The sequence below is a fragment of the Nesoenas mayeri genome (genome assembly GCF_963082525.1).
Source record: "Nesoenas mayeri genome assembly, chromosome: Z".
Classification (NCBI taxonomy): Eukaryota; Metazoa; Chordata; class Aves; order Columbiformes; family Columbidae; genus Nesoenas; species Nesoenas mayeri.
Window position 1 is genome coordinate 76,916,723 of NC_137542.1, and position 24,942 is coordinate 76,941,664.

At 42.4% G+C, this 24,942-nt stretch overlaps 1 protein-coding gene across 1 annotated transcript in view; it reads left to right on the forward strand.

Moving 5' to 3' along the window:
- DCC (DCC netrin 1 receptor) overlaps nt 1–24,942 on the forward strand; it is a gene marked incomplete at both ends in the record, with an annotated part of 255,054 nt that overhangs the window by 212,837 nt on the left and 17,275 nt on the right. Inside the window, 8 exons of the mRNA XM_080362678.1 lie at nt 663–758; nt 3,813–4,051; nt 6,559–6,697; nt 8,981–9,088; nt 10,140–10,334; nt 14,192–14,224; nt 18,118–18,183; nt 20,402–20,564. Of these exons, the coding sequence (XP_080218804.1) occupies nt 663–758; nt 3,813–4,051; nt 6,559–6,697; nt 8,981–9,088; nt 10,140–10,334; nt 14,192–14,224; nt 18,118–18,183; nt 20,402–20,564 (1,039 nt within the window). The remainder of the gene's footprint in view (nt 1–662; nt 759–3,812; nt 4,052–6,558; nt 6,698–8,980; nt 9,089–10,139; nt 10,335–14,191; nt 14,225–18,117; nt 18,184–20,401; nt 20,565–24,942) is intronic.

Here is a 24,942-nt window from a genome sequence, read left to right on the forward strand (position 1 = left end):
GAGCACAACGTTGGGTCCAGCGGTGGAGAACTTGAGCTCACTATGGATGAAGAAGGATATTGAGGAGCTGGAGCGAGTGGAGAGAAGGGAAGGGTCTGGAGCACAAGTGTGATGGGAGCGGCTGAGGGACCTGAGGGGTTCAGCTGGAGAACAGGAGCTAAGGGGACACAGGGACACAAAGAAACGGCCTCAAGTTGCACCAGGGGAGGTTGAGGTTGGATCTTGGGGAACGATTTTCTTCCCCAGAGGGCTGTGGGGCATTGGAACAGGCTGCCCAGGGCAGTGCTGGAGTCACCATCCCTGGAGGGGCTGGAAATACACACAGGTGAGGTTCTCAGAGGCATCGGGTGGGTGAACAGTTGGACTCAGTCTTGAGGGTCTTTTCCAAGCAAAATGATTCCAGGGTTCTAAGATAACACCGGGAGACTGAGGGAAGGGAAGGGAAGGGAAGGGAAGGGAAGGGAAGGGAAGGGAAGGGAAGGGAAGGGAAAGGAAAGGAAAGGGAAAGGAAAGGGAAAGGAAAGGGAAAGGAAAGGGAAAGGAAAGGAAAGGACTTCATTCTCCTTTTTCTTCTTTATCAGGAAAGCACTCATCCATTCCACATCCCAGATCTGACTTTAATAGCCTGTGCTTTGTTTTGCCTTATTTGTTTCCTCCTGCAGAGCCGAGTTCGCATTACGTAATCTCCCTGAAGGCCTTTAACAACGCGGGCGAAGGGGTCCCGCTCTACGAAAGCGCCACCACCAGGTCCATGACAGGTGAGTCGCCAACGCTGGGTCATTATCTGCTCCCATCAGCCTTTGCGTTGAGCAAAACATCTTTGGTCAAGGCAACACAAGCGCTCTGCAACCTCCAGCTCCCTGCTAGAATAAATCAGCTTCATTTCTCCACTTTATTCTAACTAAACAGGTGGAATGAATTATTTACCCTTTCCAGATATTGGCTGGATGCATTTAATAGGATGCTCACAAGTGCTTGCTCTTTGGCGCGGGTTGCCTTGGGAGAAGCATGACTCCCAAACACTTTAAATATTTAAAGATTGGGGGCCGAATAGTGGCGAACAGCTTTGCTGAATTAAGCCCAGATGAAATTATTGGCGTTGCCTCCGTTTTTCAAGCCGCTCAAATTAAAACGAATTAGCGAGTAACACACTGTCATCATGCGCATTTACAGAAGCACGCAGAGGGGTTGCGAAAGGTGAAGGAATATTCTGCTCAGCTTTTCCCGGCAGGATAAGGCTCACAGAAGGGATTACCCAGCAATAATGGAGCGGGGCACTTCTATATTTTGCATCGCTGGGATGCTAAGAAAGCTATAAAATCAGAATTATTTGCATAGCGCTGTCCAGCCTGGTTTTTCTACAATGGGACTGTTAAAAGAGCAAAACTAAGAAAAAGAGATATATATATATATATTATTATGATTTTCCTCTGGAGTGCCACCATCATTTGGTGATGGTTTTTCCCTCGTGTTTCACCCATGGTGTTCCGAGCGGCGTCGCTGAGAGCAAACCCATCGCTGGCGCTGGCTTGGGTGGAGCGCCAGGAACGAACCCACCAAATGGCGCTTCTGTGGCTCTGCAAGGGAAAGAAGAGCTTTTCTCCATGTGCTTTTGTGAAGTATTCCCATAAGAAATCTTGGAATAAAATATTAATCGCACTACCAAGGGCAACTGTAACGAGCTGCGTTAGGTGTAGATATATTAAATACAAGTGGCAGGGAACTTCTGGCTCAAAATGATTGATGTTTCTTCTCATCTGGAGTCTCCTGAGGTTACTCTTGTTGAGTGTGTCTTGTGTGGATATACTTTGATTTGTAAGTTTATTTGTTCTGTGTCGATCCTATTTCAAAATCGCCCAACTCGCCTGTGAGGTTTGATTTGATGTTTCTGTACAATCTCTCCTAAACAACAAGATATCCAGGTGTTAAAAAGGTCATTCAGGCTTGGGTTGTGTTTGGTTGGTGACCATCTATGAGCAATTCAACTCGGTGCTTCTCTGTCCTTGCTGAGAAACGTCCATACGTGGAGCGTCCGACCCGTGCGACGCAGCCTTGGAAAGGAGCCGCTTCGTGGAAAAACATCTCAAATAAACCCTTTTGGCAAACCAGTAAAGTACAGGACCTGTGTTCCCCAAGCTGGGCGCCAAACAACCCCAGAAACTATGGGTTTGGTGTCTTCATGCAGCTACGGTGTCCAAACTGAATTTGTATAACGTGCGGTTATACAAGTCCAAAGAGGGCAAGAAACCATTTTTCTAGCAAGAGGCTGTGATTTCCAAATGACAGATGTCCACACGTCGATAAAAGCAAATGAAACTTGAGTGGGAAATAGAGGAATTATTTCAGGCCCTATTTTCAGCTGCCGGTGGATTAGAGACATTTCCCTCTTCCTCAGGTCAGTGGGACGTGTTTCGGAAGCTGATTTATCTTGATTGATGGAGTCTGACCATTTATTTTCTAAAGCCAGGCTCTTTCTGTAATCTCCTCTACAGCAGGACTTGGGTTTTCAATGTGGGAGGGGAAGGAGAAAGGAATTCAGGGTTGGTTAAAATATCAGCTCAAGTCATATTCACTTCCATCATCAATTTGGAAGAAAAGAAACAACCATCAAACAGGTATTGCTCACATTCCAAAGCTTAGAGCCAATTCTTCAGGAAAAGAGATTTTCAACTTGCAGAAGCTCAATTCACCAGGATTGGGCAGAAAAAGGAAGATTTGGGAAGTTCTGGATCGCTACAACAACTGGGTTCCTTCATTCCCTTCCACACTCCAATTTATAAAGCGGCTTTGGATGAAAGAAGCAACAAAAGGAGGTGGAACCTAATGGCTTATCATACATTTTAAACATCCTCGTCTCTGTTTCTTTCCTTCTGAAGACGGTGACCTCCCAAAGTTCTGAATAATGAATTAGAAAACAGTAAAACAAGAACAATCAAGGAGCGTCAGGAGTTGCTGTAAACTGTAGCAACTGTCAGAGCCATTTATGCTTCGGTTAATTAATTAGCACGTTGTTTTAGGGGAAAAGAAGAAAAATAATTGAAAAAGCACTAACCTTTTGGCGTGCTTTCGGTGCATTGCATTTTGAAATAGTATTTAGAAAAATCCCAGCTGGTAAGTAACGAGTCTTTGAGTAGTTTTATAAGGTGGGCCAGACGTTGAGTGGGCGCTCCAAGGAAGATAGAGGTATTTGAACCAAGGAGAAATGGTCCATGCACCCATGTCTGGATATCACACTGGGAGTATTAAACCACCGGTTGCAAGATCTTCACTTCAGCAGGGAAATTCTATTCTGTTTTGTCTGACAAATGTTTAAGGAGATGCAGAATATGTTCCTTTTAAGAGCCTGAAATGACCAAAAAGCCCAAAAACCTAAAGTCCTACACAGGTGAGATTATGTCATGTCTATAAATCAGGTTGGAAGGTGACACCCCCTCCACTTTGCCGGTGTTTCCAATAATGTGTTGTTTAAGTGATGTATTTTTTTTAAAGCAATGTAAATCATTTTAAGGAGAGACTGTGCATCGACTTCATCTCATGTGAAGAAAACACAACTGATGAAACAACTCGTGAAAAATAGCGCCGGGTAGTTTTGTCGTAGTGATGTAACTGAGGTGTTAGTGATGCGTTCTCATTTTGCATTAATGCCTTTCTTTCTGTTCTCCTCCTGTTCCTCCTCCTCATTAATGCCATGCATTTAACCCATCGTGACATGTGCCCCTTGGTGGCTGTTTGTGTTTTGTTTTGGTTTTTTTTCTGTTTAACTTACCTGTTCATTTAATTTGGAATGCTCATGTGGTGCCGCGTGCACCCAGACCCCATTGATCCATTAGAGGTTGATTTTTATCCTTTGCTTGATGATTTCCCTACCTCAGTCCCAGATATCTCCACCCCCATGCTCCCACCAGTAGGTGTCCAGGCTGTTGCACTTACTCACGACGCCGTGAGGGTCATCTGGGCAGACAACTCTGTCCCAAAGAACCAAAAGACGACGGAGGTTCGTTTCTACACGGTCCGGTGGAGAACCAGCTATTCGACGAGTGCAAAGTACAAGGTGAGATTTTAACACATTTCATTTTTGAGGTATTTCATCTGTTCATCTTTTATTTGCAAAGACTCTGAGTTGAGTTGACTCATTTTGTTGGGTTGACTCATTTTGTTGGGTTGACTCGTTTCATTGGGTTGACTCATTTAATTGAGTTGCCTCATTTCCTTGAGTTGACTCATTTTGTTGAGTTGACTCATTTCGTTGGGTTGACTCATTTCATTGGGTTGACTCTTTTCATTGGGTGGACTCATTTCGTTGGGTTGACTATTTTCGTTGGGTTGCCTCATTTCCTTGCGTTGACTCATTTTGTTGGGTTGACTCATTTCGTTGGGTTGACTCATTTCGTTGGGTTGACTCATTTCGTTGAGTTGACTCATTTAAATGAGTTGACTCATTTCGTTGGGTTGACTCATTTCATTGAGTTGACTCATTTCGTTGGGTTGACTCCCCTCCCCTTTTGCTCTTTAATCTTTACCAATCAGATATAAATCAGTCACAGATCTGGTAGCACAATAGCGTGAGTGAGAAACAATACGAATTGCAAACCCACCCACACCGCATAGCAATTCCACCCATATTACATATGCCCAAACAGCAAAAAATGAAGGTTAAATTAGGAGGAAGCTTCTCAGTTGGAGTGGATATGACACCCACATTCCCCATGATGACTTTTTTGGTGGAGAAGCTCTTGCCTTCAATCTCTTTTCTGATTGGGATTTTTCAGCTCCTGCCCCAGAAAACATCTCCAAATGAATGTATTTAGGTTACATTATTCCTGATTTTGGTTCACGTCAGCTGAGAGGAGACTTAGGTCTGGCTTTTTGCTGCAGACTCTGAAGATTTTAAATAATAACACATCTTTACAATGTATAAATGCCCCCACCTTGCTTTTACATCTACGGCTGAACTTCTGGCACCCTCAGATGCTGACTTGATCTGCAATGTTAGACCTCAGTTTTGTATGCTCGTGCAGTTTTAACGAGCTTTTAGGTAATTAAGGATGCCAGAATGATGCCTTGTAATGTTTTGAATGCTTGATCCAAGTTCTGTTTAGAGGTGGATTTCCATGCCCAAAAAAACGAGGAGCGTAGCACATTTCCCTTAGCGCTCGCCTGGCCATTGGCGTTGAATTCCCAATTATTCGGAGATTTTCCCATTCAATTCTCCCATTGTTTCAAAAATAGACCTCAAATCTAATCTAAAGTAGGGTTTAGCTTTTCCCAATGAAGCTAGAAGTTTATAAATTGAACTTTGCCGTGCCAACTTTGCCAACTGTCCCAAGCAGACCTGGTGGATCTTTACCCAAGGTACTTGCTGCACTCGCACCCCCTTCATCTCAATGTGATTTGAACTTCAAGGGCGTTTGCAACTCTTGAAATGCTAATATTTAGTATTGAGCGAAACGGTCAAAGAAGAACACTCAGCTGGAGACAAATAACTTTCTTTTTGGAATAAAAGAACCCAATGTTTTTATGTTCTACCAAAGCCATTTTTGTCCAGGAATAAATTTGAATTCTATTGTTTTATTTTTGCCTGATCGTGTGGAACATCTGAGCCCTTCCATAGTGATAGAAATCAGATTTACTTAGCCGTGGAGTATTTTATGCTATAAACAATGTAATTTCTTCTTTCTCGGCGAGAAGATTCTTATTCCACATATTTCAATCCAGCTTTTAATCCAAGAATAATTTGTAGAAACTCGAGCGGGTAGATTTTGCTGTCTTTGGCGAAGAGTTTATGAACACGTAGGTTCTAAGTGATGCCTTATAGAGGGACATTCTCGACTCCTTGTAGAGATAAGTTGAGGATTTTACACCATATTTATAATATTCAATTTGTCCGATAATTTTCTTCTCACTCGTCTCCTTTGATACCGGTGCAGTTGGGCTCCAATTCTTCCAATAAATAAATGAACAATTTAATATTCATGTCAACATCGATATCTTGAGTCGTTCATAACGTATCACGGCGAGGCACATCAATAATATGTTTCACATGTAATCTAGTATAGAAACATTATATTAGGCAAAGCAAAAATGTATTTTGTTGATGCGAAAAGGCATCTTGGCTCATATTTTAATCTCTGTCATAAATATGTGTTAATCCCAGGAACTGGGAAGTCTTAATTAGGATCATTCTAGTGGTAAAAACGCTTTCTGAGCTCCACTAATAATCAGGAGATATTAAAAACCTTTATTTTTTGTAAGGAACCCATCAAATAGGCTGGAAATTAGTGTTGAAGTGATGGAAAAGTCCCTGTTTATTTTCCTCATGTGAAGGACATAGAGTTGGCTTCCAATTTCCATCGGAAAAAAACCACACAGCAAATTGCTTTGTCTTGGGAAAAGAGAAAGAGAAAGCCTCACAATAACTTATTTAACCACCGGAATTATAGGCAGCAGGTCGAGTATCATATTTATGGTCCTAAAAATCCTCCCGTGAATCGCAATAAAGCTATTTGGCTTGCAAGAGGAATCCATCGTGACTTGAAAGGTGGTTTTTTCTCTTTGCAGTCGGCGGACACGACGGCTTTGAGCCACACGGTGATGGGGCTGAAGCCCAACACCATGTACGAGTTCTCCGTCATGGTCACCAAGGGCCGGCGCTCGAGCACCTGGAGCATGACGGCCCACGCCACCACCTACGAAGCAGGTACGAGAGGGCTTTTCTTGGCTTTATTAGTCATCAGAAGCCTTCATGATGTAAAACCATAGCGTATGTACGAAATCATCTGCGTTTCTTCCCTTTTTGTCATGTCGTTGTCACGTCACGTTGTTCTACAGAGCTCTGGTGTCATTGCAAGAGGTCAGGAGATGGTGGCACGTGTGTGTAGTTCTTTGCCCCATAATATATTGAATATCTGGGGCTTTTAATGCTAATGATTTGAAATAGTTTTTGCTTTTCGAAGAAACCCAAGTTCAACTATTCTCTTATTAAATAATGAGTCCACCACTTCAAAACTCACTTAAAACATTGACTTATCAAGTTCTACGTGGTTTTCTCTCAAGTTCATGACTTGCCATCTTATCCACTTAGTCAAAATAACCAAGTGACTTCTACCTAATGCTTTAGTCACGAACTAGAAGGATATATTCAAAAATAAAACACCAGGTCTGTTGACAATATTACGTGGACACATTTTAGAGGTTTGCTGGGTGCTGGTGCCCAACATGTTGGTCTAACCAAGACCTACAGAGTCGCAGCGACTGAAACCGCCTCTGCAGAATTAAAGACAGAAAAAAGACAATTAAAATAAAATAGGCAAGCAAGACGTCTTTTCAGCTTGGAGACGTGGTGATCTCTACCAATAAGAACATCCCCTCCAAAATGTAATTATTACTTTTATGTGCCATCGATTAACACAGTAGGGAAATAGGGCATTAATGGCTGCACGTATCCCCATCCCTTTAAACAAGGGTAGAGTCTTCCAATCTTTTACGATAAGTTATTGAATCCCCTTTTGAAAATCCCAAGTAGATTTGCTTTTAAATAACTCCACCGAACCACGCTGCAGAACTACTCCATTTCCCATTCTTTATGACCGCCTATATATCTTGCTATACTCCCTTGCCCATAGATAAGAATGTCTGTGCTTTCGCTTCGAATATGTTGCTTCATCATCTCTTGTAGGCAGCAACATGTACCAATGTACTACACGCTATATTTATTTTCCTGAGGGTGAACTGGCCCTGAAAACCCTCTAAGTGCCGGTACAAATCACCAGGTACCAAATGAAGTCTGCTGGGCGATATTGATTTGTTGGTTGTTTTCTATTTTTTCGTTTTTAATGAAAACCCCAGTACGCGCCAGTTAATTAACAAAGGGAAAATAAGGAGGGATAGACACGTCCTTAGATTTTCCCTTGCGATCGCAATGCAATTATCTTAGCTCAATGGAATGGCTCTGTTAATTAAGGGCATCCTGCGCTGCTGATCTTTATTGCCTGCTCTCTACCCATTCGACGTGTTGGATTTCCCATCATGATATTAAAGAACGCATATATGTGTCTTCAAGCTACATGGGGTGTTAATGAATCACAGAATCACAGAATGTCAGGGATTGGAAGGGACCTGGAAAAAGACTTACAAATGTATGATTTTAGCCTCATAAAAGAGAGAAGATCTAGGAAGCGAAAGGGTTAGTTCAGGAAAACACATCAAAAGGGTCAACACCAACAGATGGAGACCAGTATTGAAGATGAGGATGCTGTTTGCATCCAGACGGATGGATGCGCTTTGGTAGAAATGCAGTTGTTGTGAAGCTGGAGAATAGTGCAGAATAGGCTTAAGCAAAAGGAACGAGAAGGGGAAAATGATGTTTAAAATCAAGTGTGATTCCTTTATCTTTTGCAGTTTCCTGAAACAGCAACGCGGCCCAAGGTAAACTGGTTTTCGACTGCTGAGCTGGTGTCCCGAGCTGAGTAGCTTTGAAATGCAACACAACCCCCTTGAGAAAATAATAATAATAATAATAATAATAATAATAATAATAATAATAATAATAATAATAATAATAATAATAATAATAGATAATGATAAGCACTGACAATAATACCTTTTGCTGGCCACATGGGCAGGACACGGATGCCGAGATGCTCGGACACCGTTATACTCTTTATATGCCCCAAGTCATCGGCGGCCTCTATCAAAACCAAGTAAATGAACAACGAGCTCAGCACAGATTTATTACTCCTCTCTCTTCAGTATTTTTGTTATAATTGCCCATTATTCCATTCTCATCCCCCATGCACTTTGAAATATCCGAGACACCATGCAAGATGTAGTAAAGCGGACTCTGCAGGCTCAGAAATCCAACTTTCTGTCTGTACCGCAGCGGAAATAGAAAATGGAAGGATTTTCTGTGGTGTCTGCAGTGTGTAAGGAATTCAAAAGAAGGTGAATAACTTCTCTTTTCAATTCTTTTTACTGTTTTCAGCCCCTACGTCGGCACCCAAGGACCTGACGGTGATCACACGGGAAGGGAAGCCCCGTGCCGTCATCGTCAGTTGGCAACCGCCCCTGGAAGCCAATGGAAAAATTACCGGTAAAATCCACATTATCCTCTCTTTTCCTTTTGATTTCATTGTCCTGTTCATCACACTATTTTATTTTCTCTCACTTTTATCAGCCAACTTGGATACAAGGCAATATTATGAATACAGCAAGATCTAGAACTTGCGGGACATACATCTTTTATTTTCACTATATAGGTTAAAAGTGCAGCAGCCTAAGTGAAGGTTTCATGGGCCGTGCTGCTCAAGGATAATTAGAAATGACTAATAATAAGCACTTTGTTTGGCGATAATGCGCCACATAATGATAGGTTGGGAGAATTTATTGGTTGATATTTAACTTTACAACAACGATTTAAGGCAATAACGCTCAGGAAAAAGACCCTTCTGTTGCCTGACAAAATGATCATTTTAGGCTGTTAATAGACATCTTGGAGGGATATAATTATTAGGAGAAATATTGTCCAGCTTCAAAAACATGTAGTTGATGGTCGCCGCCATCCAATGGGTTGGGGGGTGTCCCCATTTAAATGCCCAATAAAATCAGGATATATTTCCACGTGGATGTCGCCCGGCGATACCGATTTTGGGGGCAATGTGGGTAATTTCACTTGGCGATATCAGCAGCACTTGACGAGGAAGATGTTTGGGTGAAATGGTTCTGGTTACGCTGAAATTAAGACGTTAGGGAGGAGAAATGGGCGTTTGGCTGGATAATACGGTGAAGTGAGTGGGAACGGGCCTGAAGGGGAAAGAAAGGGAAAGGAAAGGGAAGGGGAAGGAAAGAAAGGAAAAGGAAAGGAAAGGGAAGGGGAAGGAAAGAAAGGAAAAGGAAAGGAAAGGGAAGGGGAGGGGAGGGGAGAGAAAGGGAAATCTGCTTCTTTTTCTATTGGGCAAACCTATTGGCCAGCGAATGCTGTGATTGTGGCTTTGTCCTACAAGTAGATGTTTATTTTCATGACGTTCCTCAAGGATGTTTTGACGGGAGGCCCGTCCCTGCTTTCAAAAGCAAACGCGGATCTGTTGAAAATCTGATTTTTCGCTGCATTTTGTAATTCTGATGGAATTCTTGTGTTTATCCAGCTTACATCCTCTTCTATACGTTGGACAAGAACTCTCCGATTGACGACTGGATCATGGAATCCATCGGCGGCGACCGGCTCACCCACCAGATCATGGACCTCAACTTGGACACCGTCTACTACTTTCGGATCCAAGCGCGCAACGCCAAGGGCGTCGGGCCCCTTTCCGAGCCCGTTTTCTTCCGCACGCTGAAAGGTTTGGATCTATATCATCTGGATACTAACAATCTATAGGATTTTCTTATGGTGGGAGCTTGCGATTAATTCCGCGTCAGCCAGAAGGGATCGCGCTGCTTCAAACTTGTTGGGAGATGAAAGCGAAACGTCGCAAGCGGTAGTTGGCAAAAGTAAAGCACATAATGAGGCAGGAACTATATATTTTAAATTCAATCAGTTGAGGGAAAGCACTTTGACACCACTTAGCTTTCTAGCGTCAATAATAAAGGTAATTGGAGCTGACGGGATTTCTCCAGGGAGGTTCCTTTGCGTTTTGGATCCTCGGTGGAACCTGTAATGAGTCGCTCCTATCAACAAAGGTGCAAAATGATGCTGAAAAATCTCAGCAAACTGAGATGCAACTTGACTTTGCGCGGGGAAGATATTTTTCAGCACCTCGTTATTAACAACAAACTAATTAATACCTGATCCTCCTCCCTTAGCAGCCAAAACAGGGACACCCGCTTTGTTTCCAGCTGGTGTTTCGGCACCGATGTGCCAAAGAGTCCATTTCCAATGAAAATTGCACATTAAAATTCCTCATCTCCCTTCCTCGCCGCTTGTCTGTGCGAAGCCTTGACATGATCTACCCCGAAATGATTAGTTATGAAGATGTAAGCGAGATTAATATTCGGGTTTAGCTGTCACTCGTTCATCGGCACCAAGGTAGGAAATGACTTTCACAAAAGACGTGTAATTAATGAAAAGCTCAGATGGCATAAACAGCAAAGCTATTCCAGGGAAGGAGAGAGCAGGTTATTGCTGTGTCTATACAGAAAACCCAGCGATTTGGATATCAAATGAACATCTTGGCGGAAGGTGGTTGGAACTGGACGCAGATTGGGCCTGAGAAGTCACGGATAGAGGGGAATTCGGGTAATTCAGCCTCAAACCTGGGCCTGAAAGCCTTGGAATTAGTGTTCACACCCAAGCCTCTTAATTAATTCAAAGTGACTTCATTTAAGCCGAGCTGCAGCAAATCCCAGCAAAACGAGCCCAAATTGCCCTTTTTCCTGCGCTAAAACACGGCATTGACCATTCAAACCGGGAGTGAAAAGCCTCCTGCAACAGTTTCCATGAATTAGAAAGGAAAACAAAAATGATATCAATTTATTCTGAGCTTATCACCCCCTGCCCAGGTTTGCGGGACTTTCCTTGTCCACGGTGTGTTTTGCTTGGAATGAATTATTGGGAAGATCCTGATTATTCATCCTCCCCTGCCATGGAATGGGAGGAGATAAGACTTTACGGGCGCTTCGTCTCCATCAGGGGGATGGTGCCAACTTAATTTCATGCTCAACAATTTGTGCCAAGCACAAGTCGCCTATTAGGCTGAGTTTAAAATGAGCCGAGGCGTCAAGATATAATAACCGCAGACTAATGAGATATGAAGAGATAGACTCGGATATCAAACTAAACCAAAAGATTAATACACTCGGTATCAGCTACTTTGTAATGTTTACACAACGCACCATGAAGCTCATTTGGGAGATGAATCTGAGATCAGACGGCGCCAACAGATACCAAAAAGATGAATCTACGCATTTGTTACATCTTGTAATAGCCTACGAGGACTATGTCTAATACCCTGCCATGAATACTTGATGATATCCACCCTAAATATGTCATGTTCAATAACATTCGACTATTTTTTTGACAAAACTATCCCTACACTCGAGGTGAAAAGACTTTCTGAAGTCTTGAGTGCATTTTGAATTATGCAAAAGCATCGCTTTCCTGCCCTTAATGATGATTAGCAGATGTGGATGTGCCATATGGTGACATGCCGGCAAACCTACGTCGCCATCGGAAGGCGGCGTAAATCACGAGCAACTACACAGCGTCAAAGATCCACCAAGTCGCCCACCATCTTGTTCCATGTACATAAAACTCCGTTACTCGTGTTGTAAGTGCGACACGAGTATTTGTAGCGACTTTACTAATGAAAACGGAGCGATCTGGGAGCAAAAGGGGTGTTTAGTAGTAAATAACGCCACCGTGGAGCAATGAGTTTAGATTCTTCCAACTTTATGATAATATCCAGGCAAACGGGCGAATCTTTGGCTGATGGGGACTGTCGTTACGCTGCAAACTTGAATCAATCTACAATAGGTCGCTCTTTTTCTGCTCCGGCTGGTTGAATTTATCACTTAAAGCATAAAGAATCTGATACACGTGTTCTTAGGGACCTGGAATAGAAAGGTAAAATGGATTGAACGACAACGATTTTGTTCTATAGTTTAGGCCAAAATTTGAGGTTATTACTAGGAGTTTATTCTTTACTGAGTCTCGATGACTTCATTAAGTATTATATATACATAGATTTTATATATATATATATATATATAGAAGAGGAGCAAAGTGCCCAAATAACATGTATATTTTGCAGCCTTTTGCAGTCACGGCTTTTCCCTAAAGTTAAATTCCAGCTCGCAGCGCTACATTATTTTCATGGCATATAAAACATTCCAAAACGGATGAAGTTGCAGAAGGAGATCAATAGTCGGGAATACATTTGAAACGTGACAACCAAAGAACAAACGGATGAAACGACTACAGCAAGGAGGATTTGCTCAGCCTTTTAAATAACTTGTCGGTGATTCTTTATTACAGAAACAAGTAAATCTCAGAACCGCGCTTACTACGTGTGTTTTCTCAGCTGTACTTATACAGACCTTCCTCGAGCGCCTTTAATCACTGAAAATTAAAGAGCCGTTCTCCGCCTAGCGGGATCCCACCAAACACTTCATACATAGAAAATTAATACATACATACATAGAAAATTAAACTAGTTGCCTGTTAAGGCACCTGTAGCCACAATAAAGAGCTGGATGAGGTGGGTTGGGAAGGGAAGATGCACCGGGGATGCTTTGGGGCAGCATTTCCAGCCCTGCAGTGCCCTCTAATGCTGCTCCACGGGCTGGTTCAGCATCACGTCCCGGTTCAAACTTCAGCCGCTTGTCATTAAGACGTTTCTCCCCAGGAAAAGGTGGTAACCCAGGTATAGCACCTGGACTTCTAGGCATTTCTATTTAACTTCCAGATTCATGTGCCAAATCACTTCTTTTTCCCCCAATTTCCAGTGATTAAGCTTCTTGCATCATTTACAAAGCAGAGGGTTGGGTAATGCTCGCCCATAGTAGCTACTGATGAAGTTTAATTCCCTCCACCAGAAGCTGTAGCTGGGCAGGAAAGCTTTTAATATTGAAATTTTTTTAATATTGAATTTTTTTTAATATTGAATTTTTGTAGTATTGAATTTTTGTAGTATTGAATTTCTGTAATATTGAATTTCTGTAATATTGAATTTCTGTAATATTGAATTTGGAAGTCTTGTCTGGCGCGCTTCAGATCATTTCTGGTTATTACGCCAAAACCATGTCGATAGTTTTAAACCCCTTTGCAAGAAGCTGAAACAATGAGACTATAAGTCAAGCTGAGCTTGTAGGTGGTTTGATTTATTCACAGAAGCAGCTTCTCTCTCGCTTTCCCTCGTTGGTTAATTAAACTTCCCGGATCATATAGAAAAAGAAGAAGAGGATGAAAAAACCACCACGGTCAAGGTTGCACATTGGTGAAAATATGTGATATAAGGCACGTTTTAGAGTTCAGGACGACGCTTTTAGTCGTGTGGTTAAATTTTAGGTCGTCCTATGAGGGAGTTGAACTCAACAATCCTTCTGGGTCCCACCCAGCTTGAACTAGTGGATAATTCTGTGTGTGTCCTCTCAGGATCTCTCTGAGAAAGGGCATAAAGCTCCTCCTATCGTCAATGGGATGTCTGGGTTTGCCTCCAAGGAGCCGCCATCTTCTAATGCCATTCTCTCTTTCTTGCAGTCGAGCATCCCGACAAAATGGCCAATGACCAAGGTACGGTGCCATCAATATGTCACTTTTCTTTTGGGGGACACACCGGGGAGTGGGGGACGCGCTCTTCACCTGGGCCGCACACCTGATGAGGCAGACGCTGGCGTGCTAATTAATCTTGTTAATGAAGTTCTGCTCGGCTGAGGCTGCTGCTTTGATGGGGAGAGATGTAAATGTTTCGGGAGAGGAAATTGTTTTGTCTCTTTTCTGAAGGGCCAATTAAAATGTCAAGCTCCTTTGTATGAAATACATTTTGAGTCTCTCCGCTGCACTTCTGAATAATTCCCATTAAGTATAATTAAGCTCGGCGTAATTTCCAGGTTTCTCTTGCACCATTTGGTGGGTTAGAGATGAAAGTTCAGAAGTGAGAGATCATAAATCATCTTTTCTCTCAAACCAGCAGCTCCTGTTTCATAATAGCAAGGTTTAGTCAACTTTTCAAGGCATTAGCATGTACGTTTTCCAAATATGAATATATGTCTGATTAGTCTCGGTTCCTCTGCTCCTATCTCCATTTGAATACTTGTGAAGTCTGTTGCTAGGATATTTTGCTTTAGACCTATTTATTCCCAAGTATTTCTTTTAATTATTGTACATTTTTGTGACATCTGCCGGAGGAAACAATCACGGGGACGTTTGTAAAGCTCAGGCTTGGTCCTGGGAGGTTTAGTTGGACTTGAACTCTGACTTCACACCAGTTTAAAAGGCAAAGCGAGGTCTAACTGCAAATCCCCAGCTTCACTTAACAGCTACTGTCTTAATGAGTTAACTTGCAAGAAATTATTCTTAGAGAAGGCAAGAAAGCGCTATTTAGAAGATCCAGGTCAACTCTAGACCCTTTCTTGGGTTTTACTTTGAGCTGGAGCATCTCTGGACATAATCCAGAGCATATTTCATCACCGGGTCATTTTACTTGTGCGCATTGTATTCTTTGTATTTTTGTGCTTTAGGATTGTAGTGAATAAGAAATTCTCCGCCTTTAGTTTTATCTTCCATAGGCTTGTTGATACCTGAATGCTGTTTCATCTTTACGTGACCTCAAGGATTCATTCTATTAAGATCTTGATCATCAGGCAACTCTGGCAAAGCCAAGTCAACAGGACCAGGCCTCACTGTGGCTACTCCAAGCACCAACATTAAGATGAACAAAATCAAACCATCTAAAAGCTCGTTTACCTTAGAAATCATCACAGCGAATTCTTTAATCACCCTGAACCAACCGAAGTCAACGGGAGACTTAAAACTACCCGGTGCTTTGGACCGGGCCCTTCGGGCCATCTCTGCCACCAACGCAATTCTTATTGAGTGGCATCAATTAACTCCGGCGGGTCATTTGTCTTTAATGATGGCTCTTGGTTCCCCAGTTCACAAAGCAAAATCCACTTACCTGGCAGCAAAGCATCATTGGAGAGACGAACTGGGCAAAGAAGAGATGAACGAAATGTGGTTTATCTCCCCCCAGTTTTCATTCGATAACACAGTATTATATTCGTCTGTATTTTGGCAATATAGGACTTGTCAACAGTTTGGAATTAGAGCCAAAAAAAAGTCAATTTCTGCCTTTAGACTATAAATACTTCATAACATCCCCTGTAGATTTTGATAAAAGGGAACACCAGCAATTTTGAACGAGTGTTTCTCCTTATCTTAGGAAACTTCAATACATTTGATTTGCTCAGTTGTTTTCTGAGCGCTCCGCATATTCCGAGTTCACAGAGCATCACTTGCTTTGGTTTACAGAGCGAGAGGGTTCAAAACTCAGTTTAGTTGGTTGTCTGCAGTTCAACCTTTGCCACGTTGCCGGCATGTTGCTCTTGGCCCGGTTGGAACCTTCCTGTGCTCGCTTTTCTGCATGAAAATACATCTACAGCTCAATATCAACCGCAAAATAACCACAGCGTCTCCTACCGTGACCGTGGAAAGCATCGAGTTTGCCTCTTTCTTCTCCAAAAAATGGAAAGCATCCTAAGGAGGGACCACAGGAAGCACAAATGACATTTTCAGAAGGGTTAATCCTGTGTATCGAGTTGGTTTCCTGAGCCGTGGCTGAGACAACTCCCTCTGGATGCTCTTGCAAAAGTGCCCGTCGCCGTATTAGAGACAGAAATTAAATGGGTAGCTGCCAACACAAATATTTTACAACAGAAATGTCGTGTATAATGCCTTGAAAAGTGCTATTCCCTTAATGCAAAAAGCACTAAAGTTGGGACTTGGTTTTTTCTAAGTCTCCAATATCCTGACTAAATTTTCCAATGTGTTACGCTGCCCCTAAAATGCTTCAGTGTAGGCTAAACATAACAAAGCAGAAAACATTTAGCACTCTCCTGTGGAGATACCCGGCTTCCCAAACACAATATAACCCACGGTCGCAACATATTCACACGCCGCAGCGTGAATAAACGGCTTTAGTGTCATCTCGCTAAACAGAATTACTGTATCCCTTCCATTTATCCTTATTTTGCCTGCTTTCGCAGCGCAACATTTCGCAACCTTGCTTCCTGGCCTTCAAGTTGTTGTAACTGCGCAATTACGCTGATTGAAAAGATGATTACGTTGAAGTCTCTTCTGATGATAATCATCTCCTATTTATTTAGGGCCATTCATCACAAAACACTTCTCAAATTGGTAGATAAAGCGATTCGGGCGAATTTTGTTGCAATGCACGGAAATACAAGCAGTATAAGTTGTTTAACGGCGCACAGCACCAACAAACGGTACTTGGTGGATGTAGAAATTATCTGGAATAATCCCTGGTAATCCCCTGCCCTAAGTTGTCGAGATTTTTACAATAGCCCTTCACGTATCAAAACTCACCCTCAGTTAATATTTATTAATATTATTCATATTATTCATATTTATCTGACCTAAGGGATGGCAGAGCCAAGAACTCAAGCATCCGGGGGTCTTATGGAGTTGATGTAGATTTGCCGCTCATCTTAGGGGTAGACATGTCCATGATCCAACTTCCCAGTAGAGCATCACCTGAGACTGTGGCACCTGGGAAGCTTCATTTGACTTAAAAAATAATGAGCTTTATAGGAACGTTTAGCCACATTTGTGTCTTGGCGATAGTGCAGTGTGTCCATACCAAGAGCAGGCCGGTGGCACAAGTTTGGTCTTTGCCAGAAGAGCCGGTTCTACCGTTGACTTTGGCTTCTCCCATTTCAGTAGAGGCGAAGAGGAGCTTGGTAGGACTCTACCAACCTTTCTGTGGGACGTGAGGAAGCCGAGATGCTCGTCTTGGCAAAAACATGGACGTACCATCATGACTATTTAGCCCAAAGCCGATAAACGGGAGAAAATAAAGCAGAGGAGAAGACGAGCTCCTCAATTTTTCCTATATTTGCAGCGCCAACAGCCAAAACATTTTTGTTATAAGAATTATATCCCTTCTTTTTTTCCTTTGTTTAATATCAGGGTTAGAAAAGAGGTGGCATTTTTCTAAAAACCAAGCAGTTGTGCTTCCACAAGCAGGAAAATAAATTCAAGATATCTTTGCTTAATTGCAATGGAAAGCACCTGGCGGGCGGACAACGTGCCCGGGATTTTCTGTCCATCCCCGTCCCGCCGCTTGTGAGCAAAAGCAGCTGTCGGAACCATTGCCGACACAGCCGGATGCTGCCGTGGCACCTTCGTTTGTCACTCTAACGAGCACATTTGGAGGAGGTAAAATAAAAAGCATCACCAGAAGCAGGCAAGCTATGCAAAGGGCTGGGATGCAGTTTGCTTTCCAAAGCCTCCTTTGGTGACAGGTGTTCCCCAGAACATATGGGATGAATTTCTCCCGCTGTTGAAAGGTTTAAACCTTGTCAGGCAGGCGCCGTCTCAAGCAATAAACTTGACTTTGCTGGTTTACCTGTCAAACAGTATCTGACGCTATTTTTTTTGGCCAACAGGTCGTCATGGGGACGGGTCTTACTGGCCCGTGGACACCAACCTGATCGACAGGAGCAGCCTGAACGGTAAATAAAAATCACAGAATGGACTGGGTTGGAAAAGACCTCAGAGATCATCGAGTCCAACCCTTGGTCCAACTCCAGTCCATTGACTAGATCATGGCGCTAAATCTGGTTTGGATCCAGGCCAGGATCCCATTGGCCTTCTTGGCCACCTGGGCACACTGGTGGCTCCTGTTGAGCTTCCTGGCCATTAGTCCCCCAGGTCCCTTTCTGCCTGGCTGCTCTCCAGCCACTCTGTGCCCAGCCTGGAGCTGCAGGGGGTTGTTGTGGCCAAAGGGCAGGACCCGCCACTTGGCCTTGTTGAGGGATGAGTTATCTCAGCTGTTGAGAATCCCATCCTGGGTGCAGAATACCTGCTGATGGTAGTTTGAACCAGAAATGTTAACAAAAAACTGGGTCAGGACACGATATATTCTGTTCTGGCTTCAGGAATTTCCAGCTGATGCCAAAACTGCATCGCTGGGTGTGATCATCCCATCGCAAGAGGTGATGGAGATGTATCTGCGGCCATGGCAATGCCTCTAAAATATAACCGCTTAAGAACTGTAAAATGCATTTTTCATTATTATATTTCAATTTAAGCTTTATGCAGAATTTAGTCTTTTTTTTAGTTAATTAATCCTGCCCTAAAATAGGGAGAAATGAGAGGAAACCCTATGGATTAACAAACATTAACTGGACCTAATCAGCCGGGGTGTAGATACTCTATCAATAATTTAATATTCCTGACCCCATCTCCGGTACCTAATGGAGCGTCGTCATCTCACGTTATTGAATAAAAACAGACAAGATTCCCTCAAATGTGGTTATCAAGTGAGGTTTGAAAGCAGCAAATAATTAGGAGGCGCATAGCTGATTAACTCACGTTGATTATTTTCCTCAGCCAAGACGAGGAGGGAATGCAGAGTTTCTGTTGCCTTTTTCTGTTCTGCTTTCTGCAGCCAACACACACTTTTGTGTGCTTTAAACTTGCTCTTTATAGGAGCTCATCATAAATATAGGAGAAATTACTTTTGAGAGGTAAAAAGACCTGCAATAAAGGGTAGGGAGAAAAACTTGTTCTTGATGCGCACTGTATTTTAGATGGTTTATTTTTTTACAATGTCTTTTACTCAGCTTGGAAATGAAAAAGAAATCAAACCCCCAGATCTTTAGGATTTGTGTACTCGATTGCAATGACAAAAGGACGGCACTCGCCGCTGCTCGTCCTATTCAGACGCCCGCAAAAATGACAAGAAAAGGGCGAATTATTGAAATACAATAATTATTTAAGTAAAGAAAGGCTGTTAGGTTGGAAAATCAAGGCAGAATATTACAATTAAATTATATCTATCGCTAACTAAAGCTCTTATTTTGAAAGATTCATCCTTTTTGCCTTCAGTCGTACTCAAGAACTCGAGTTGAACTCAACTTGTCGAAGAGTGAGGACTCGAGTTACTTATGAAATCTTGGCCATATGTAGCTCAGCTCTTCCCTTTACATCCCATTCCACCAATATTCAATTTTTCTCCATGTTTAAGTAGAAAGATATTTTGGGATTTGTGAGTTTGTAACCTTATAGGATGCAAAAAATGATTGCTCGGTGTTTTGTGTATGTAACGTATGACCCAACGCTGCGTGGGGCATTATCCTGCAAGATAATAGAAATATAAGATGTGCAATGGGGAAAAATGAAGTGAAAAGCGAGGGACCAGCAGTTGAAGTCGGTTTGGGACTCGACACCAGAAATGATGCTCTTTTTGGTCCCCATTTTGCTGCCGTGTTAAAACGACAGCAGCTCATCGCTTTGGAAGATTGAGCCCCGAACCTGCTCGAGTGTGGCGTGGGGAGCGTAGCAATAAATGAAATCTAATGCGACGTGAGCCCAGCTGCGGGGCGAACGCAGCACTGACAAATGAACCAGGCGTTCACGCGTGAGATATGTATGTGCTTGTAAATATCGGGTCGTAAAGAAAGAAATCCATAGTCCCCGCGTTTCCATTTGCAGCTGATAATAGCGAAAATGAGTCCGGAGTTATTGACTTGCAACATCGGGTTATTAACACCCAGAAAATTGGAAACAGTTATTTCTTAAGACTTGAATTTCAGCACTTTAGGGCACCCTCCGTCTGCTTTTTCGGAGGAGTTCGTGCCACCCGACGGGCGCTGTGTGTTGTATCTTATGACTCCTAAAGGTGGAGGGAACCCAATCCAAGCCAACCATCCTCTGTTTCCCTTTCAGAGCCCCCCATTGGGCAGATGCACCCGCCCCACGGCAGCGTCACCCCCCAGAAGAACAGCAACCTCCTCGTCATCATCGTGGTCACCGTGGGCGTCATCACGGTGGTGGCCGTGGTGGCCGTGGCCATCATCTGCACCCGGCGCTCCTCGGCGCAGCAGAGGAAGTACGTTCACTGATAAATCCAAATACAGGCAATAACAAAGCATGGAGACTCAGGTTTGGGGGCTGAGCTGCATTTTGGGGCTCGATCTTTTCATTTTAGAGGCGTCACTCGTTGCCAGTGAGTGGAGAATATCTCCAGGCTGCGCGGTAAACCATGGAGAATAAATAACCCCGACATGGCGAGCCTTGAAAAATAAGTCTGCCCTGCACAGCTCGCTGCTGTTTATATGTAATTCAAACAGAGGAAAGGATCGATTGCATTGATTTAGAGGCAAAAAGGAAAGGATTTGTCTGTGTCTGGCGATGCTGCCAGACTTTCCGGCTCTGAGAAACACAGACGGTCCTCGCTCGCTCACCTTTAGGAGGATGTTGTCTTCTCCACACACTCTGTCTCCTAAAGTCCGCCGGTAAAAAACAGCCACAACTGGTTCTCCAAATGGTTCTTAAATACCTGGGGAAAATTAGGCATAAAGTTCTTTTCCGTTTTTATGTGAAATTAGAAGTGGAGCCAATGGGATTGAAACAGAGCTGGGTTTGATGTGTTTAATGCATTGAAAGTTCTACTATTATTTTACTATTAACTCATTGTATAATAATGCAATGAATAGTAAAATAATAGTGGACTTTTCAATTAATAGTAGATATACTATTCTTTTACTATTCATTGTATTATACAATGAATAGTAAACATATATATGTACTATTCATATACAATGAATAGTAAAAGAATAGTATATCTACTATTAATTAGTGTATAATAATATCATTCTATTCTATTCTATTCTATTCTACTCTATTCTATATACTATTATATAATATATACTATTTAATAGTATACTATATATATTATATATGTATATAATATATAATGGTATACTATACTGTTATTTTCAGGTTTTATGTGAAACTAGAAGTGGAGCCAATGGATTTGAAACAGCTGGGTTTGATGTTTGTAATGCATTGAGAGTTCTACTATTATTTTACTATTAAGTCATTGTACAATAATACAATGAATAGTAAAATAATAGTATAATAATACAATTAATAGTAAAATAATAGTCCATATACTATTAATTAGTGTATATATACTATTACGAAAGACTGGGCATGAGGAAGTAAAGTTTAATCATAGTTTGCACACAAGAATCATAAATGTTCACGTGGGCCAGACATTATTACATTGATTGGCACTGATGATTAAAAAAGGGGGTAATGATAAAAAAGGGATGATGGGGGAACCCAAGAGTTCCGCGTTTGCCGAAATCACCTTCGGGATGGTCGGGCATGGGCAGCTTGTTGGGCTTTCCAGTCAACGGGGCAAGCGCTTTCTCTATAAATTGATATTTGAGATTAGGGGTTGAAATCAGAAAAGCAAGGGCCTGGCCTTTCAGGAGCGCTGGGGGAGTTGAATGATGAACTGATTGGAAAATCTGCTTCCTTTGTGAGTCTGAGCCACCAAAAATCAGTTCGTGGGGTGAACACAATGGCAATTCCTCTGTTGAGTAGAGTTGGGTGAATCAAAGCTGAAGTTCTCTGGAGTTTCTGACAATGCAAATGGAATTAGGAGACAAAGAAGCAGAAAGGTTCGTCTATCCAGAATTAGATGGCACAAATGAGATATCCGAGCTTGACTTAATCAGCCTCGAGTTCCCCTGTAGCCCCTGGGAAGAACAGGAGCGTTCAAAGAATCGTTGGTCTCCAAGACATGGGAGAACTTGCCATTTGGAGATGCTGCTGGGTTTGGATTTGCTGTTTAAGTTCTTAATGTCTATACAGGGGGTTGCCCCAAATGAACCATTTGCCCCATTTCGCCCAAGTTGCCCCAAACGAACCGTTTCTGCAATCAAAGCGGGGAATAAAAAGGGAGATATAAATTAAACGATAGACCTTAAATTTCACACGACGGGATGAAATATTGAATTTCCTCAAAACAGGGGGTGCTGGTAGGAATGACTTTGTTTCTGCCCTGTTTCTGAATCCTGCAATAATTGAGATTAATCCACTCACTGTAATTACATCTTCCAAGCGTGAGGAGCTCGTTGTCAACACTAATGACGTTGTCGTTGCTCCTGGGCCAGGTAGGTCCATTCAGAGCTTAAGCTTAGAGAAGGTGAATCCTCGTTCAATCCTAAAATAAGGGAAAATACCACTTTGTACACCTACTTCTTCCAGGAATGGTTTTTAAGGCTTCAAGGTATAACAGAAATCCATGACGTGCCAGAAAAATCAGCGTATGGACTGGAAACATGAGGTTGTGATTTCTCCAGGAGAAAAGGTGAGGGTGGACATCTAGTCCAAGCCTCTTAGGTAATTAATTAGTGCTTATTTAAGCCATTAAAAATAAAGCATGTTCTTGAACAAGTGTTCGACCAATTAGTATGTTGGGTGGGGGCTACAAAAAATAAGCTAAAGCTGGTTTAAATCCTTTATTGTGTTTTGTACAGGGCCTCTCTACTAGTTGAATTTCCATTAGTACGACGCAAAAGGCAAAGTGCACGTTTTTACCAGGTTGAAAGAGCTAAAAATAGAAAATATTAACACTGGAAGGGTAATTAAGGTGAATTAATGTTTGCATTTATCGTTGAGTATCTTCTAAGTGGTTCATGCAGGAGGTGGTTATGACATTGCGTCTGTGTCCTGCCCCCAAAATTGTCCATGAGCAAAACCATCCAGCACTGAATGCTTTTAATAATACAGCAAAAACTTGTTTTGCCCAGGAGAACAGTTGATTTCCGAGCTCTTCAGATAGAGACGTCTGCAGTTGTTGCTCGAAAAATAAATGAGGCTGAGTTGGTAGAACCTGAACTATTTTCTCTGGAGGAACGCAACGGGAAAATGAAGAGTAATCTGGGTTTGTAATTGAAAAATGATGCGGTGTCGGAGCTTTGTGGGTGTGCTGGGTGATGGCTGAAGTGCTGGAAACTCCACAAATAGATAATAAGAAAGAGTTTGCTCTCTAGAGACTTTATTCTGCAAGTACAGCCTTAGTTCTGTCATTAGTCAAGATTGCATGAGCGTGATATGTATTAGAAGGGCAGAGCTGAGGTCTGGTTTTACATCTGTCCTTAGGAAAAGAATAGATATCAGCATGGGGTGCAAAGTGGGTGTGTTTTGCGGTGTAAAATAACTGAAGAACAAGAGAAACTTCATTTTTCAGTTGCAAACTCCTTGTCTTCCCGGTCCCTGCTCCAGTTAGCAAATGGGTAATGGACTAAATGGGAATTCCGCTGTCAATCTCAACGTGAACTTCCAGGGCATCACTTGCCGAGGTTTGAAGCCAATGGTGCTGCTTTCATGGCTGTTTCTATAGGTATAAACTCCTTGTGTGGTGCAAAACGATCCCACCACCCCACGAATTTGGGGGTAGATGCGTTTTCGGAAGCTGAACCTCAACAACATTCCACGGGAGGCTTGATTTTCATTTATTGATGACTTTTTCCTATGCACTCCTGGCTCTGATTCCATTTGCTGCTCACGGGCTGTGAGAACATCAATAATTTGTGAGAAAAACGAGGCAAACCAGGCTAGATCGTGGCATATATTTTTTTCAACCCTATCATTGCTGTAGCGATTTGTAGTTACAGCTGGAATGACACATTCATTATCATTTGAGTTGTGTATAAAATTACTTTGGGGCTTGAATTTCTCACGCCTTGTTCCAGCCTGGAGAAATGAATCATTTTCGATTGAAAATGATAGAAAATCCTCAAGTGAAGAAAATATTTCTTTGTTTAGAAGCAAAATTATGGACAGAAGGAACTTGAGGCAGGTCATAAGTTAGGGTTGGAATGGAAGCGCTTGTAATTATTCTTGTTAATGAGGATGGCACATGGGTCTGTGCAAGAAGGTATTAAAGAACTGCCTTTATTCCATGTTCTTTATTCCTGCTTGTTGAAATACCGTCATTTTACATAATTAACTTTTGGCATTTAAATGATCAGATTTCTGATACAACTTTCTCACCAGCTGTAAATTATTTGCTCCATATTTAAGGAGAATGTGTTTTCATTCAAGCAGAAAAACATGCGTATTTTGTCATAAATAGCCCATGTCGTTGAGGGGAGGTGAAGGTCTGAGCACAACAGCGTCTCCCATGGTGTCCATGGACACCTGGAAATACGTTTGCATGAAGAGAAGACTTAATATTGCTCTGGAAAACACCACTCCGAGCTTTTCCGTAATTAAAATACCACCTTAGTGTATATTTAATGAAATACAACACGTGCTGCACGCAGTTAAGGAGGTAGGAGATGCGCGTAACCCAGATGTCGCTCAGCGTTTTTTGGTCGTTGGTTTTAGGTGCAGGAATTCCGCAAGTGCTCGTTTTCCCCAGATTAAGCTGGGCAACTCCCTTCTGTTCCAGCGGGAGCGGTTTCCCC